The following is a 19,611-nucleotide window of genomic DNA, read 5'->3' as shown; positions in this document are numbered from 1 at the left end:
AAGGTCACTTATGCCCCCGCTGTTCTCCTGAATCTCCTCCTTCTTCCACTTTACTCTGCCTATTCCCCACCCTTCCCCCAGGATGACCCTGCCTCCTTCTTCTAGCCTCTCTCTCGCTCTCTAAATCTCACATCTAAGTGTGCTGATCTTGGGACATCCCCAGTATTTTTTGGCCTTTGAAGGAAAATATAATTGAGTGGTAATACGAGATGCATTCCCTCTTCCTCTGCATGCCTGGCTCAATGGGTTATGGAATATTGAAGTTCAAAGTAGGTACAGTGAAAGTGTCATGTTTTTTTTCTCCCCCTTCTCTTCCTCCTTAGTGGTGATTGCAGCTTAAAAAGGAATTTAGTGAAATGAGGCTTTGGAGACATTTTATTTGGATGGAAACGTCAGCTCGTGACTTACCTCGACCCATTCTCGGCTTGATGTTTAAAGAACTAGCTTAAAACAACAACAACAAAAACTATAAGCTATAAGCTTATATAACTATAAACTATATTATGGCATAGATGAGATAATCAAATTCTCCCAAACTAAGACAGGAGGGCAGAGCTTTAATGAAATGGAGTTTTATTATTTACAGCAGAGCTACAGTGCACAGGGTGTGTGAGAGTATCATTTACAATCATGTCCATCCATCTGGACAACAGGAACCTCACCATGTGTTAAACCAATCAGACAAGCAGACATATTCCAGGCTGATCTTTTTTCTTTTTACACATTATAATAAATACAGAACAATAAGGCAATGTTTCTATTTACAACTTCTATAAAACTGTACAGGAGAAGAATTACACCCACTTTAGGTAATAGATAATAAATAATGGTACATTTTTAACCACTGCAAAAGAAGAAGAAGAAGAAGAAAACACACATTTGTGCAGAGAAAGAGCTTTCTGCTTCCCTTGTTCGCCCTTCTTTTTGTGTGTGCATTCGTCTTTTTAGGAATGTGCATGCTATAATTATGGGAGGCCTTTCATACTACAGCTCCATAGTTGAGTTATTTTCTATTTTCTACTTCTTCCATGCCTCAGTGGCCTCTGTCAGATAGATAATGTGAGTGTAGAAACAAAATGAGAGCATTGTCTTTATCTTTCAGACGATCGCCCTCGGTGGTAGCCGACTTTTCCCAAAAGGCTTTCACACAGAATTAGCGCTCCAGCTCCTCAAAGCGTTCTGTTTAAATTCTACACTGTGTTTTTTTTACTACCTGGTTATGGACAGAAATCTCTCCTTACCGCGAATTCGACACTTAATTAGCTCAGGAGAGAAAAAATAATCAGAGCTTTAATGGGGCAAATTTATCTCAAATGCAATACAGCAGTGGGAACGCCGTGACGAGGGTAACAGAAGCTGTCCTGCAGAATCCTAGCAGTGGTGTAAGGTTAAAATGCGTGAGCTTGATACCTACAGGAAAACCCCGAGCAAGCACACAGATCATGCCTCAACTCTTGACTGTACAGTGTCCGATCTTGTCTCAGAGGTTTGACTGTTTTATTATCACTAACACAGCTGCAAATCAGCACCGTGTTAGCCACCCAGCCTGGACCATACACATTTGGTTAGCTTAATTTCTTCCACTCCAGCCCCTCCGGTCCCAACGTAGGAAAAAGTCAACAGATAAACCATCTACCCTCCTCGTGTTATTCGATCACTACCAACAAACACCTGCCACAGTTTGAGTACAGCTAGGCGAGATGGATATGTATCTATGGATATAACTCCACTGTGTGCTCGGCATTGGTGGTGCCAAGGTAATCAGAAGGATTTGTGGAATTCCTCTACCATGGCTGGACTTTGAGTTGGGTTTCTTTTTCCTATGTCTTTGGGAACTTCAGGGCTTTGATTGCATTACGACTTCATTACGGCGTTAGTTAGCTTTGGAATAATATTTGCAGTAGAGGAATGCAGCTCACTGACAGGCCACACATAAATTAACATCACAGAGTAGTGCGATTATGAGGGCTAATGTAGTGAAATAAATTCATGCAGCATGTCGCTGCTTGAATGACTGTGCTGCAGGGGTAGACTGACTAGTATAGAAGACAAAGCTACATTGAGAAAACTTAAAAAACAAAACAAAACACTCATACACCCTAAGGAAGAGGTCAGCCAGTCAGTCTGCTTTCCACACATCAATCCCACTCGAGTGATTGTTTTGCCCTTGTGTCCAAAATCACAGTTAAGCGGACAATTAGAAGTTGTTCTCTTCTCAAGGGTCAAAAGTTAATTTGAAAATTTGGAACTGTGAAAGGAATAGAGGTAGGGTGGGGGGACGGGTGATTTCGGAAGACTGAACCCCCTTATTAAGTCCCCACATAAGGGGTTAGGCTGTTTATGTGAACTCCTGCTTCTTTAATTGTCCTTTGGTGATGACATCATCGTAGCCAACGTGAGCCGCTCTGTGACATCAGGGGCCCTCGTCGGTGCTGCCACCCATCCGTTTCTGGATGGTCACCCTGCGGATAGAGGGCTTGGACGTCAGCTCTACTTTGGGTGGGAACTGCTCCAACAGGATCCGTAGAACCGAGTCCATTTTCTCGTCCATCTGATGGATCTGAAAGCAGCAAAAAAGCCAAACAGGTTAGGTTAGCTGAATACCTCTGAGATGAACACTCGCAACATAAGTACAGTGTAGACCTGCACTATGTAACAATTCCAGCTTTGGTTTGCTCTTTTGTTTCATATCCATCTGCCTCTTTAATATAGTCGTCATCCCAATGACAGACTGCATAATGACACGTTAGTCTGCCAGTCGCCATCTACCTGCTAAAGGCACTCATTACAAAAGCTGTTGAGCTATATGATCCTTAAGTGGGCAGACACACACACACACACACACACACACACACACACACACACACACACACACACACACACACACACACACACACATTAAGGCCACTGTTATTTACATGCTTTCCCAACTGTAAACACAGGTGTATCACCCAACAGATGCTAAGATACTACCAGACCTAACAGGGCGTAGCCAGTCTAGCCATGGTGTGAATACATAAATGTCTCCACCTGAGTTGCACAAGTAAACAGACCGCAGACTGCCTGGTGACATGCAAATGCAGTGAGCACTGCACATCCAGACGTATGTATGTACAGCACCTACTTACAAGACCTCGTAAACATACCTTCATATACACAAAAAGAACATAAATGAATCTGAGAGGCTGTGAATTACTGGGTATTAAGAATGAAAAATAGGCTTGTCTGGCTTACATCTAGTTGGGGTGATCGTAGCTCAAGAGTTGGGAGTTCGCCTTGTAATCGGAAGGCTGCCGGTTCGAGCCCCGGCTTGGACAGTCTCGGTCGTTGTGTCCTTGGGCAAGACACTTCACCTACCGCCTACTGGTGTTGGCCAGGAGGGCCGATGGCGCGATATGGCAGCCTCGCTTCTGTCAGTCTGCCCCAGGCCAGCTGTGGCTACAACTGTAGCTTGCCTCCACCAGTGTGTGAATGGGTGGATGATAAAGCGCTTTGGGGTGCCTAGGGGGGGCTAGTAAAAGCGCTATACAAATACAGGCCATTTGTAAATTAATAAGCAATTTTCTTTCTGTAACAAATGGTAAATGGCCTGTATTTGTATAGCGCTTTTACTAGTCCCTAAGGACCCCAAAGTGCTTTACACAAAAAGTCATCCACCCATTCAACAATATGGATTTAAACCCATCCATGGACATACAAAAAACGAAAAACTTCTATTTATACTTTTTAATTATTTGCAGGAGCTGGAGGTTCAAAAATAGTTTCACCACTGTTTTCCACCACTTACTTCTAAAAGTACTACTACTACTAATAGTAATACTAACCTTGGTTTCTGACAGATCATGTTTTTCTGTTCATTCTGCATGTCAAAAATAACACTAAGCAGTGCAGTACCAATGAGCATGAATTAAAATGTAATTTTTGCTTCCAGACTCTCTGTTAGCTTCCCAATGTGTCTAAATACTCTACTAAATATGAGAAACACCCAGTCACTAAGTTAAACTGAAATAATGAGCATATGGAGCTTGCTAATGACATTAGCATGCCACACTTAGGGGAAAAAGTACAGAAGTTAAATAAAAACTAACAGTCTATTAAAAGCTGGGTGTCTGATAATGACGGTTGGAGTGGTTGGCAATGCCCGCCCCCTAAAGCCTGCAAATGCTGCAATTATAAAAAGCCCTGTTAAGAAATAAAGCCTGAGCTTTGAATTTAAGTCAGTTGCATAAAGTGTAAAGCCTAACATGCTCTACTTCAGTTCCTCACATTGTGTTTTATTTAACTTTGTGTTAGACTAGGCCAACTGTGACACTATGAGTGCAGCGGGCTTCTGTGTTGATGACAGTTGTGCTGGCACATGTAACAGCATTCTGTCCCAATCTGCTTGTTGCTAAAATAACACCTTGTCCAGATTCTTTCTGATAAAGATTCACCGTTCTCCACAGCATCAACAGCACTAAGAAGTAACTTTGACAAGGAGATCAAGACTTAAAATTATATGCTTTAACATATCTTATTATTAGTCGCCTGAATTAGAAAAAAAAGGCCAGCCTATAAATATAAGCATATTGCTTCAAATAAAGGCCTGATATCTTCTGCAGCTAAAAGCATACAAAGGCCCTGGTCACTGTGTGAGTAAATGTGATAGATTATATCTTCACATATTCTTAGCCTTAACCTTGGTTTTACCTTTAAACTTATCTAGCAATTACAGACATACACACACAAACCAAAATCCTCTGATGGCTCAGATGTCTTCAAATATACTGTAGAAAATGACTGTGCTTCATAAATCAAAGCCTAAACAGCAACTCACATCAAAGAGCATCTCAAGCATCAGGCAGAGCACACAGATTCAGACTGTGGTCTCTGCACAGCGCTGTTGTGTTACTGGCAAGGCACAGTTGTGCAGTTAACATCATAACATCAGTGGCATTTTCTAGGATAAAGGGTATGTGCCTTTGTTCCCCCTCCCCATCTTTTACTGTGTGTGTCTGATGGCCGAGACATTTTTATGGTAGAGTAGGACATTTAGCGGCTATTATTGTTGTTGAAATATGAGCCATAATAGGAAGCGTAAATCTCAGATATCAGAGTAGGTCACAGGGAAGAGTGAAATCACATCACAGCACGGCAATGGCCATAATTCACAGATAACTGTACACTGTCAAATCAGAAGAGAGAAGACATCAAAACAGGATGGCTTTACCCTTAAATTTATGATACGCATTTCAAGTTAAAGATTACACAGATAGTAACGTCCCAGTCGTGCCTCAATGCGCTACCTTCACTTACTCATAAAGTTTGAATTGCTCTGAATTGTGTTGCCAATATTCTGCAGTATGACTGTGCAACAATAACTTCATTTTGACCTTTTCTGCTAAGGTTTGCTTATATTTCACCACCCACTGGACTTTTCTGAGATTGTCCCATGACCTAAATAGCTGTGCTAAGTAGATGAAGCACGCGCTGGGCCTGGATGAAGCTTAGAGAATAATAGGGTATCATAAACATGTTTGCTGGTAATCTACAGACTTATCAACATTCTCGTTGGAGCTTAAAATGGATCAGGAATTCCTCCTGTTGTGAATCTGAAAGGAAATGCCCAGGAGACCCACAGAGAGACAAGAAAAACATAATTAGACAGGCGTGTTCCAAAACACGGCGGACCTATTTATTGCAACTGACTTTATGTATGTGTGCGCTTTATGGGGTCGAAAGGGGGCCGGTGCCGGTGAGAGGGGGACAAAGCGCATGTGTTTGAATATATCACTAGCGTATGTCAGAGGTGTTTTTTCTTTTGGAATCTATGCTGAGGTGTAATAAAAAAACATAATAGTTAAAACCATTTACGTGACCCCATGAGAGATGATAACAAGCCTTTTTACAAAGTTATTCAATACACAAATTTCCTTTTTACATATGAATCTACATATTATCATACGGACATTAGCCTTTACAATAATCCATGTGGTTATAAAGTTTGAGAAAGTTCCTTCTGCTTCACTGCTCGTTTATGTCACAGTGCACATACAGAAGAAATACTAATTAAATGTGGCACACTTTGTAATGTGCCATTATTTATATAGGTGTCCAAAGTGATTTGTACTAGGGCCATGATCGAACCACTGCTGTGTCATAAAAACAAATGCGATCCAGTGACAGGTGATGCTCCAGCTGTCCCTGCCTCGCCCTCTGACCACAGACAACACATGGGATAAGTCACAAACCTGACACTACAGCAGCAGGGCTTTCCCTGAATTCCACTGAGGTCCCTTTGACTGACTGAGCCAGTTCAGAGAGTGAGCGAGAGAGGAAAAAAGTGTAAAGGCTGCAATTGGTAAATGTTGTCGACTATCATCTAACTTACAGAAAATGTCAAAATCAATGACTGTGGGAACACAAAGGGATGTTATATAAAGTTAGCAAACAAAGCAGGTACACTTTGTTCTATTTTTCACCAGTACTTCATGTACTTCCAATCATAAGAACAATCAGTCGAGACATGAACCACAGTGGTGAGGAGAGCATAGAGCTGCCGTTCACACAGGAACACCCTTCCTGAACCACCTTCCTGCCCTCCCCTGGGACTGTCTGTTGTCTTGTACACAATAACAAGTACAGCCACATACAATGTGCATAAATTCCACTCTTGTCACCTAGTAAACAACAAACAAAAAAAATGGAGCCAACAAGAAGCCACGCCCTTGTTGAGATGCTAACACTGTCGTAAAAGTCGTCATGTCACCAGTCTAACAGACTGTCCAGGAAAATGTATGTAGTATGTAGTAATAGAACAAACATAATTTTACATTTATATATTTTTTTAATACTTGGATGCAAATTCTTTGCCGTCACTGACTGCCTGAAGTCTAGAACACATGGACATCACCAAATGCTGCGTTTCCTCATTTGAGATCCTCTGCCATGCCTTTACTGCACTGCGCACTCAACAATTGATCCTGCGACTTCTATTTCGACACTTCGGTCGCATCTTGATCCTTTGAGCTAAATCCACTGTAGAAGTGTAGAGAGGGCAAAAATATAGAAAAACAAGATGCGTGTTTGTCTAAATACTTATGGACTTAACTGCAGCTGGAGTAGAAACATTCTGCCGCTTAGGATAGAGGATGATTCGCTCCCTGTGGCCATATTCAAAGTCTGGTCCAAACCAAGTTCATGATCAGATAAAATAACACACAAGACAATCAACTTGTAAAGTGGAGCCACAGCACAAAGAGCAGTAAAAACCACCCAGGATGGAAATGAGAACAGATAACATCACATGTTGGTTTAACATGTGTCAGCTTCATAAAGCCTTCTCACCACAAATAGTATGTGGCCTAACGCTGATTGAATGTTCATTATTTTTTTACATTTTCATTTATTTCTGGAGATGCAGCTTGTCTCAAGCAGAATTTTGTAACCTTGTTTAAAAATGCTACAAGGTATAATTAATAATTTCACAAGATTTGTGTCTGCTTTACAATTTCATAGGAAGAAGTCTAGTAATACATGATTCACTCATCACAAGCTGGTCTTTGCCGATAGGATGATTCACACTGCCATCTGTTGGGGACTTTATAAAGCCTGGAGAAAAGCTCAGGCTTGCTATTGCTGCATTCTTTGAGTCTTGCCAACTTCTACCATCGCAGGATTACTGACAAATGGAGGTAGGAAATGTAAGAAGGACATGAGATACGTACGAACGAGGGAGTGTATGCTAACCTTGACATGTAATGAATGGTAATTAGGTGTTGTGAAGTGGCGTGGCTTATTCAGCTGGGGAAAACAACACTGGGATATACATTGTATTGTGCAATCCTGACTGGACTGCCGAGTACACAGCTTTTCTTTGAGCATTCAACACCCTAACACACAAGTAAGAAAGAAAGAAAGAAAGAAAGAAAGAAAGAAAGAAAGAAAGAAAGAAAGAAAGAAAGAAAGAAAGAAAGAAAGAAAGAAAGAAAGAAAGAAAGAAGGGAACAAAACTTTAATATAAACCTGTCCATTCCACTTGCGTTCTCTTCTTCTGTTTCTCTCACGTTGACAGTCACCTTGAGGAGGACTAGGGAAAGATGAGGAGGGAATAGGAGTGAAAATAGAGAAAACAGAAGGAGAGTAAAGTAGAGTAGCCAAGAAGGAAAGACTACCAGCTCCAGGAATGTCTTGGCATCTGTGTCAGTCCAGGCAGCGCTATTCAACAAAACAAGATTCCTGTCATTGAAACGCTGTTGGTTGCATGAGACAATAGCACCAGAGCTGAGACAGAAAAACAGATATGACAAGAGGGAAACAATTGTGCTGGTCACCATCCTCGCATGCTGTAATGAATATGTAGTGTTTTCCCACCACACTGACCTCAAAAAACCCCTTGACTTAACCTGCACAGCACAATTCATTTCTAATTCCCATTAAATCCGTGTGAATTACAAAGCTAGATTTTAAGTAGCTGTTTAATTTTTTTCTGAGATTGCACATTAACAATCACCGTGAGGGGTCATTACAGAAAGGTATTGTATTACAAATCACTTGTTACTTTCTCAAAAAGTTATACATTATGTCACTTATTTACTCCCTGAAGAAATTAAGTCTTTACACTGCTCTCTATACTACTTTTGCTTTGCTCTCACAGCCTGAGATTCATTGTCACATTATTATTAGTTTACAATATAAACCTTAGGCTACATGAAGCGCTGAAAATCAGGCTTTGGCTGCTTCGTTGGGGGTTGGCATACAGCAGTAGTAGATAGTCTTTTCTAGACTTTTCTAGTCTTTTCTAGATGCAGTTTGAGCTTGACTAAAAATAAAAGTGTTGCTCATAACTCCATTTCTCAAAAACTTGATGACTGATTATTTCCTCTTCCCACTACAGAAACTGAAGTCAGCTGATGATAGCTCAATGAGGCAGGAAAAGGGGATATGTTTGATTTTTTTTCCTAATTAAAAGGTACCCTCTTGTATAATAACAATATTGTGAAGACTACTGTTACGACAAAAACACTTTCATATTACAAGAGATTGTATTGACAGTCTTGTGGAACAAAGAGCGTTAACACCCAATTCAACTGTATTTATATAGCACCAATTCATTACAAAAGGCACCTCATGGTGCTTTATAATATACGTTAAAGAGTCTACAAAATTGGAAAGAAACCCCAATAATCAGATGATCTCCTATAAGGAAGCACTTGGGAACAGTGGGAAGGAAAAACTCCCTTTTAACACGAAGAAACCTCCAGCAGAATAGGCTTGTCAGCCACAACTGCATGGGGTAAGGGGAAAGAAGGCAACAAGAGACAGGACAAAAGGCTCTAATTTGATGATTACAAATAATTAAATACAGCAATGACGTATAAACACACAGAATGGAAACAGGTGGGTGAAGAAGAAATGCTCAGGGTACCATTGGAAGTCCCCCAGGAGCCTAGGCCTATTGAAGCATAACAAATAGATGGTTTATGGTCACCTGATCCAGCCCTAACTATATGATTGACAAATCATATGACAAAAAGCAAAGTTTTGAGCCTAATCTTAGAACCTAAGCCTAACATAAACAGTTTATATGGGCAAGTACTGGACCACACCTCTTAAATTTTTAATTCAAGTGTTTCAAGACCATTGCCATAGGTGTAAAAAATAATAATTATGGATTGCATTTATATATCGCTTTTCGAGACCCTCAAAGCACTTTACAATTCCACTATTCATTCACTCTCACATTCGTGGAGGCAAGCTACAGTTGTAGCCACAGCTGCCCTGGGGCAAAGTGACAGAAGCGAGGCTGCCATATTGCGCCATCGGCCCCTCTGGCCAACACCAGAAGTGTCATGCCCAAGGACACAACGACCGAAACTGTCGGAGCCGGGGCTCGAAGCGGCAACCTTCCGATTACAAGACGATCTGCCAACTCTTGAGCCATGATCGCCCTAAAGCGCCTAACCATGCAGCCTGCCTTCACACATTTTTGTAAAAAAAAAAAGATTTTTTGTGTTGTATTGTAATAGGATTTCACAGCTGAAACATCAGTTCATGAAATGTATTCCGTTCTATATATTCCACACTCAACTGAAAGTGGCATTATTGCAAAGTGGAACTTATCAGGAGCCAAAGCTACTCAGACTGCATAAAGTTTCAAAGTGGGGCAGTGGAGATCTGAGGTGCACGGTGTGTAAAACTCACCAATGGTCCAGCATTGACATCAGGCCAATAACTGCACCGGGAGCCAGTACTTTTCTTAATGTGTAACACAAATGCATCCTCAGTTAAATACATTCCAAAATGACTTTTATACAGTCTATCCCTGCAATAAACACTTACCATATTTTTGATTAAAGATATTATTTAAAACTAACTGTATCAATCAAAGTTGTTCTAGTCCATATACATTGTAGAAAATGTGAAAGATGTTTTGTATAAACACACATCAGCAGAGACAAAACTAAGAGAGACTCTGCTATCTCTCTTAGTTTCACATTTATCACATTTCAGCTAATTGTTTTTGTTTACTGCACTCACTACCAGCTTTCAGCCACAGTGAACCTTGTCTTCAGCAAAAAAAAAACCCCCGCTGTTATAACTGTACACTACCAAACAAGTCACAGCTAAAGCAAAGCAAAAAGGAGAATGACACTGATCACTCTGTTGTCCAGTTTCCAACCATGGCTTGAAATCAATCCAAAAGCACACGAGTTACAAATGTAAATGTTTTAAAGATGATATGTCAGGATTACACTTGTGGCATTTTTTGCTATAGAAGAAAAATGACATTAAAAAAGTGCAAGGGACAACCCCCGAAGCTGAAAAAGTGTCATAAACTACAGTTCCTCTAGCTGCCTGTTGAGAATGCCTCCAAAGAGAAGTCAATCCCCATGTTAAATGATCCAACTTTATAGTATTAAAAAGCATATTTACAACCTGATACAAGTAAAAGTTTTAGTAAAATTTTAGCAGTCGTATTTAAGTGAGGATAAGCAAGGCAAGCAGTACTTGCCTAGTAAAATCTAAAAATTGATGTCAATTAAAACATACCTAAGTGAAAGTGATCTCTCTCCTTTCATGTCAAACAGTGTTCTGTCATAAAGCTTCTTGCCTGGTTTTTTATCTATTCTTTAAAATACTGCTGTCTTGTGGTCACGATTAAGTACAGGAAGTACGCTTGTCTTGGATCCCATTAGAAACTGTAGTGTGTCTCTATTTTATGGACTTATCTCCTATTAACAATGGTTGTAACTGGCTCTGAGATCAGTCCCACATGGTGTAGAAACAGAGCTAGCATCAGCAAACAGAAAAACCTGTCTGATTTATCATCGTAACAGATACTTTGTTCTTGTACTGATTACCTTGGGCAACATGTGATTTAGAGTAGATCGTGCATTGTGAAAATTTGAACCATCAAATCCAGTTTAACAAAACAGGTGAGTTGAAAAGGAGCAATAATTAGCTGATATGTTTGTCTGCACAATAACACCTGCACAGTTTCTATGTAGCTTGCTAAAGTTAGCTAGACTGTTTAATCCATATAAGTTAATTTCAGTCTCCCCCCCCAAAAAAACAACAACAGGACAGAAGCCAAAATACTAGCATTTGAGCTTAAAAATACAGAGAGCAAAACCCCCGTGTGACATACTACAGTGGTTATATCCATCTTTTACACTGCCTATGAGTTAAAGTTAACCTTTACTGTTTGCTGTTGTCACTTAGTTTTGTTAATCAGAAAAAAATGCCACATTAACCATATTAAAATGTCAACTTTGGAATATTTTTCATACAAGTTTAACACTGAGGACAGCATTTGGCAATATTTTTATAACTTTGTTTTCATAAAATGTAATGTATACTGTAGTGTACTGTAATGTGTACTGTATATTTGCAAACATTAACAATGGGTCAGTTTAGGTGAATTTCTCAGAGTCTCTATTGATACCCTGAGCAGCTCACCCAAACTGCGTGTGCATTGTCTTTCACCTACACCACAAACACACACATATGAACACACACAGGCTCCAGCATTTCTGTCTTTACACAAAGGACAATGCAGAAAAGCAGCAGAGGGGGCATACACTGGCTTTTCTGTTGGGCCAATAATAAGCTAGCATTACACATAGGTCATCTTTATCATCAATGTGACAGGGCATGAATGAATGGAGAATAAAAGTCAGAGGTGAGAAAGAGAAACTGAAAAGGCCAAGAAAAAACGAGATTATAAATTCATACAGAATGAAAAAAGGACATAAGCTGCTTTTTGTCTCCAGGAAAGAACACACACAAACATGTCATGTACGAGACACAATACATTAAATCTTATCAGGATACTAACTATAACATTATTGAAAGCACCTTGAAAAAAATGCTGATCTAAAAAAATCCACAATTCCCCTAAATCGACAGAAGCTACCTTAAAAAACTAAGCAACAGAATTATCATCACATTCTACCCTCAACAATACACAGACACATGCAGTAAAAGAGAACTACTGACAGAAAAAGACAAGTATTAGCCAGCTATTAAAGGAAGGGGAATCAAATTCAGTGAGTAAAGAAAAGAGAGACAGTCAGACAAACTTCAAATATTCACCAGTTTGTTTTTGCTATTGTATGAGTGTGTTGACTCATCTTCTGGGCTCTGTCATGTCTGAGGAGAGGGTAGTTCTGGGCCTGAACTATGATTACGAAATATGATAGCGTCTCATTATTGGCATGTTTGTGTCTGTGCGTGTTTATATGGACTTTTGTGCAAAACTGTGCAGCTTTGGCAATGTTTTCGGGATTATGTGGAGTGTTAAGAGGAGTGGCAATAGTAAGTATATTTCAGTAATTACAAGCTCTATTTAGTACATTCAAAAGCGTGTGTTTCTGGGTTTTGCATTTTGCTGATGTGGCCCTGATGTAAAATTCAATAACCTTCTCCAAGACTTTCCACAACTAAATCTGAATAGTACCATGACCTTAAAATAGTCTTCCTCTGTGTTTTTTTGAAGGCTCAACAGGCTGGTTTCCAATCAGATGGAAAAAGGCAACAGAAAACCACCAACTAATGCAATGAATCTGTGAAAGTGTTGGGTTTAAATTCATGTGACCCATTTATAGACGTGCCCTGGAGAACTGAATAATATTGTAAATAACTGCGTACAACCCCGAGGAGCTCGTGATCCTCCAGAAATCCCTATATGTTGTAACACATTGTGAAAAGAAAGACGGTGTCCAAGAAAGCATACATTTCAAAATCCTTATAAGAGATGAACTGAGGTCACGATTTGCAAGATGAATGAAAAAAAAAGAGAGACAGAGAGAGAGAAAGAGAGAGCAAAAATGACAGACTGCATGAATGAATCCCAAACCAATGTGTCAGCTAGATTCAAATTCACCAACCCAATGAGCGACCAAATTGCTCCACCAGTGGCCTTGGTGCCAACTGGAAAACAGAGCTTGCCCAGCTCAGATTCACCACCGGCTGGGCCACTGCCAAAGAGAATGGATTCACTTTAACGCTGGCAGATACAATATGTTCTTTGTATTTGTAAAAGCAGGAGAAAGGAGATGGACAGAAAAAGAGAAAGAGAGTAAGAAGAAATGACGGGCAAGGCTGGATGGGTGCAGTGTGAATGGACTGCTTTTGGCTGAGGGAAGGAGGGAGAGAAAGAGGGAAATGGTGGGTATGTTTTTAAAGAACAGGAAACCGAGCAAGAGCACCTGACGCACATGGTAAGTATCAAGGGTTGCGCCACGTGCCGCTAAACTGCAGCCAAAGCTTTTTTCTTTTTTTTTTTCAGCAGGGGTGGTGCTGCTGGTGATAGTGGTGGTGTGTTGAGGGGTGTGTGTACTGGCTAATCTCTCTTCTGAGTGGGTGCGCACTCAAAGCTGCTTTTGTTTCTGAGGGCTACTTTCACAAGGACGTACAATCCCCTGCATCCCCTCCTCCCCTCCGCTTCTTTTTTTCCCTTTTGATCTCTCTGTTGTTCAGCGCTCACGCTTGTGCGCTGAAACGTAGCGGGTGTTTCACTTGATTTACTGATGATTCTGTTTGGATATGTTTGTAATGCACACATGAGCACATGCACATGTTAGCGTACATCCACCAGTGTGTCCATATAAGCACGTCTGGTGGGGAACACAGACGGGCTTCTCATGCTGTACAAAGGCTAAAAAAATTCATAAATCAAATCGCTCGCTCTAGTGTGGGAGAGGCTTTGATATCACGTTTGAGGCACGTTAGAGTTTTCGCCATTGAGAGTTGTGTGGGTCAGGGGAATGTTACGCGCAGAAAAAAATATATGCGAAGCATAAACAAACTCATTGAGATGAATTATGAGTTGTGAAGAGATTAAACTGCTCCTGGAAGCTCAAAGGAGTACAGGTCTGGGTTTTGCTCCACTGGCTGAAAAAAAAATGTGATTCATAGGTCACATAATGTGTGACTGAGAATATGTTGATATTTGAAACACTGAAAAAATGGTACTAATGAGTAATGAGCGCTTAAATAGAGTAGAACGGGCCAGAAGAAAAAAAAAGCGCTTATGTTCTTTTAAATATTTTGCTTTAAACATGGAAAGAAAACAAAGTAATGGTTTTACTTTGACTAATGTTTGTGTCTCATTTTTATGAAAGTTCAATTTTCTATGAAAATCTGTGGAATGTTAAATGATACCTATCAAAGGCTGGAGTTGGGACAAATGTTAAACAAACAAACAAAAACAACCCCCCTCAAATGTCCATTACATGTGAAACCCATAAAGCAAAATATTGTCCATCTAGAAACACTTAAAGCTGCTCCAATCTGCTTGCAGGAGCCAACACCACGCACACCTATGCTAATCCTGTGACCAAACTGATAAAGGCACTCACAGTGATTTTTATTACATAAAGTCAAGTAAATACCCTTGAAGAAGGGGAGGGGGAAGGCTAGGGGGGAGTTTAGAGGACAGGTTTGGGGAGTGAGCAGTTGCCTGATGGACCATTTGTCTTCAGAGACAGCTGGATATGATCTGCTCCTAACTGGTCCCCAGTGTGGTGACCCCCACAAAGACAGAATATGGCTGCAAGCATGTTTGAATACGTTTTGTTTACATTAAGCAAACAAAAAAATTAACATATAAGTGTAATTTTTTTCATGTTTGATCATAACACAAATAACTCCGTGCTTGTCTGGAAACAAAATTTCCAGTTTTCTGAGGCCTCTTCCTTTTGAGGAATTATTTCGCCACGTACCATGACGCAAACACTAAGATTTCTTCATCTTACTGTTCTCTAATGTGGGATGATGAATAGCCATCACATGATTCTATCAGGAAAGTTTGATGGCATTTCATAGTGTCCTTGGAGCAAAAAAAAAAAAAAAAGAATTCTGCTAAATAACACGACGCTGCTCTAAATTTCACCAGCAGTCAGGCAGTGACTCAAGGTGACAAATCTTTGAATCACCCACACTGATCTACTGAAGAGGAGGAACACGCATGCACACATACGGATATGAACCTCAGAGAGTTCTAGCAAGGATTTTTCGTTTGCGTGTTTAAAGGTAATCTGCTGGTCGGCTTCTGGATGCGACTGCATACATCCAGGGTGTGGACTCACACAGTGTTCACACAGGAGTGTCTTTATAAATGAGGGAAACCCACCCACCCTACCCCCTGCGCCTTTCTCACTACCAGCTGCCACAACTACCAAAAGACCCTCAAGCCCCTCAAACAGACACACACACACACACACACACACACACACACACACACACACATGCTCCCCCTTCTGTGCCAGGCTGTGGTGGTAGCCAGCGTGGCATCGTCAGTCACCAGGGAGGTGCCATGTTACTACAGCCACTGCTGTAGGTCAGTCACACTGTGGCTTTGTTTTCATCATCAATAGGCCAGTCAGCCTGATATTATAAATGGCAGGGGGCGTGCCAGCACTTTGGTCTAGGTTGAGGGCAACTATTGAAATAGATGGCATTTTGTCTTGTGCACAGAAAATAATTTTCCTCGACAAAACACACACTGCAGGTTTGTTGAGGAGCTAAAATACTAACATAGAGCATCTGTAAATACAGTAGCACTGAAACCTCAGATAACCAGCATAAACTTAATGATTCTTTTACTCTTTACTATTATAGTGCTAGTGGAGGCACTCGATTTTATTTATTTATTTCAATTTTATTCTAAATAAATACCTGGAAACTAAAATTCCTAGTAATAGTAGTGATGTTAAGGAGATTCGCCCTATAGTTGGGATTGACAGATGGCTGACAGGTCGAGGCTCTCAAGTGGGCACCCTCCATCTCCAGCTTTCTTCATTGTCCCACTATAAAGGAATCAAAGGTGGATCTCTATGTGCTCGAATCTCCCCGTCTTGTTGTTCTGTCGATAATTTTTAAAGAATGTTTAAACTTTCTATAGCAACAAATAAAGATATGTTTGAGATCATGGTTGAGAAGCAGTGCTCGTAGACAAGCCTATGTGTATGGTGTTCGGCAAGCAATACAGAAGTCCAAAAGTCGACTCCTACACAGCTACTTATATATGAAAGTAAAACATATCTACGTTAGTAGCTGTACCATTCTGAGCCATATCCACTTGATCAAAACATTTGGGGACATTGTAACAATCTTCTTTCTTCCCTCTACTTACATTTCAACACCCTTGATTGGCTCTTTTAGGAGATTGTTAATCACAGGGTATCTAGCTCAATGTAAAAAATAGAGTTTGTTATCCTGGTTGACGAGGTATATATTGTTTTATGTGTGTATTGTGTGTGTAGATTATATACTATATGGAGTAACACTGATTTGGAAATTTCAAAATAGTATTAAGGGGAGTAGGACTAAATAAGTGCAAAACTTATCTCTTAATATATGTATATTGATTTATTCATGGCAACTTATTTTCAGATTTAAATGTATTCTGTTGTAAATATATTATTTATATTTCAATGTTTGAAATTAAACCAATATATAACCAATCAATAATAATCAATTTGTTGTAAATTGTATGACAATGTTCATTTTTATTTATACAATACATTTCACTACATCTAAACTCATTGTGCTTAATACAGAAGATAAAAACATAAAATCCTGCTTAAATATGTATGCCAGACCCTATATATACTAACATTTAATAGCAGTAAACTGCACTCTACTACATAAAACAAATAAAAACTAAAACCGTGCAGAACAAGTGGCTTTGTGTATCTAAAATAGAGAATCCCCCATGCCTGATGTTCAACGAGCTGTCTGTCCCGCCTAGACAGTGGCCGTATGGCTGGAGCCAGAGCCCCAACAATGTGCCAGCTGATCCACAGGGTCTGGAGCCAGGCTGACCCTGGAAAACCTCTTCCCTTTTAACCAGCATTAAATCCATTACTTGCAATTGAAACTCTTATACTATATTACAACAGTCGCCATCACACACACACACACACACACACACACACACACACACACACACACACACACACACACACACACACACACACACACACACACACACACACACACACACACACACACACAAATTCAAAAGGAAACAGTCAGCTAGAGACAGAACAAGAAAAAGAGACGGCTTGCCGCCTGCATATCTGTTTCCAAATATAGCTTTTTCTCCATTGCACTCGGCCTGTTGTTTTTGTTACAGTGGCATTTTGCCCAAGTGGTGTTGTTTGGCAAGTCTCACTCTGTAGAGGTTTATTTTTAAATTTTTTTATATATATTTTAAATTTTTTTGCTTGAGCGTTTGGGAAGTGATGTTTTGATGATGTCTGCAAATGTCATGGGGAAGCTGAGGAGAATCAGTATGCAGACCACAGATGCCTGGTTAGACAGTGACTGTGCTCAGAGACATGTGATCGGCGATGGTGTGAGGGGAAACTGCGGTGAGGTCACGAGGTTCAGAGAGTTCTCAGGATTGTGCAAATTTAACAATAATGTAACCAAAAAGCGAAATATTCGAAAATGTGAATGAAACCACGCCCTTCCAGCAAGATATAGTGAACAGGGATAGTTGATGTTATTTCAGAGCCAGATTTCATAATAACTCCATCGGCTCTGCTTCACGACCCATACATTCTTTACTGAGGACCAACACTGGGCCTGCCAGGCTCAGCAGACAAAACAAAACATGAAACTGATAAGACCAGATGAAACTATTCCACACATTTGGCCCGGTCATCACGGCTTGCCAAAGATCCCCTGCTTCCTAGCTCTGCCTTAACAATGTTACTGTATTTGGTGTACAGTAAAATAAATTGGATTATGAAGAGGGTGAGCAATGCTAGCTTAAATGATAACTACTTACTTAAGATTAAGATGTTGGGCTTTATTTTTAAAGGAAATTTTTAAAACATGAATTATCTGTCGGTGGTTGCCATATGCATGTAGTTGCCTGCTTTATTGTAACCATCAGGTATGCCCACAATAATCCAGGGACACTTGCTAGATGGTGGATTTACCTTGTTATCATCATGTACATTCCCTACATGGTAACCCTTATCTGATTGTTGCTACACAAGCAAGGAGGTATTTAATCAAAGGAATCTGTAACCACTTGAATTTTACGGAGGGACAGAGTAGAATAGCTGCCAAGGCACAACAGCCCTGTCCTTTGGGAAGGCCAAATGCCTGGTTTCATCAGGGTGAAAGCAAGAGGTGTAGAAAGTTGCACAGTTTTACACTGGCATCAACAATAAAATTGTTCATTTTAATTCATAGTACTGCCATAGTTTCAATATGTAAGAAAATATGACGATGAATACGACAATTCAAGCCTTCCTATACATCCAGGTTTTGCATGACACACTCCTTAAACATGAATGAATAATTCTGAGAAGAATGCAGCTGAAATATATGAAATCACAGATCAATTTATTGACATAATTAATCATTAAGGAAAATGTGCTTGGCCGAAACTGAATTAACCAATTCCATTTGAGCAGATTCCTTTAGATCTTTTACACAGTACATATGTAACAAAATTACATGGACATTTTTATGTGTAATCCAACTAATAGTGTGTTTGTGTGAATAACACATGTAAGCACATATTTCTGCACACATAATCACATAGTTGCCATAATACACACACACGCGCAGACCCACCTAAATCATTCCACACATTCAGAAACACAGTATGCACAGTACAACAGACACCCACGCCTACTTTCCCACCTGTTGTCCCCCCTCAGAAATCATGGAGGCTCTCTCAAGTCTCCAGCTGTTGGACTTGGGGCAACAGACACACACATGAACCCCCACCCCCTCAGACAAATGCGGCTGGGTAGTATTTTTAGCTTGTAGTAAACATCAAACACGACTCCTCCTATGCCATCATCAAGCAACGATCCAGCCTCCTAAAAGGAAACAATCAGGACCGGACAGGTCACTGTCCCTATTTAGATGGCCTGTTGATCTAGCAGAGGGTAGGAAATACAGCTCTAGTCAGGAAATGTCTGCAGGTAGCTCAATCTATTCAAGTACTCTGCTGAGTAAACTCTATTTTTAACAAACACACAAGCTCGACACAAAGTGTCCACTGTCAGAGAGGGTGAGAGAAATAGAAGAGAAACATTCATTTCTGACTTAAACAACCCTCACCCACACCCCCAAAACTAAATCTATTCTGGGACC

At 40.3% G+C, this 19,611-nt stretch overlaps 1 protein-coding gene across 1 annotated transcript in view; it reads right to left on the bottom strand.

The window, feature by feature from the left end:
• Positions 1 to 592: 592 nt before the first annotated feature.
• kcnq1.2 (potassium voltage-gated channel, KQT-like subfamily, member 1.2) overlaps positions 593 to 19,611 on the bottom strand; it is a 184,289-nt gene continuing 165,270 nt past the window's right edge. The window contains exon 20 of the mRNA XM_085412726.1: positions 593 to 2,560. Within this exon, the coding sequence (XP_085268852.1) occupies positions 2,414 to 2,560 (147 nt within the window). The 3' untranslated portion in view covers positions 593 to 2,413. The remainder of the gene's footprint in view (positions 2,561 to 19,611) is intronic.

Source organism: Rhamphochromis longiceps, linkage group LG7 (genome assembly GCF_057381845.1).
Source record: "Rhamphochromis longiceps isolate RC_006_pf linkage group LG7, R_longiceps_female_GT1.1, whole genome shotgun sequence".
Classification (NCBI taxonomy): domain Eukaryota; kingdom Metazoa; phylum Chordata; class Actinopteri; order Cichliformes; family Cichlidae; genus Rhamphochromis; species Rhamphochromis longiceps.
This window is presented reverse-complemented; position numbering and strand designations above follow the sequence as displayed.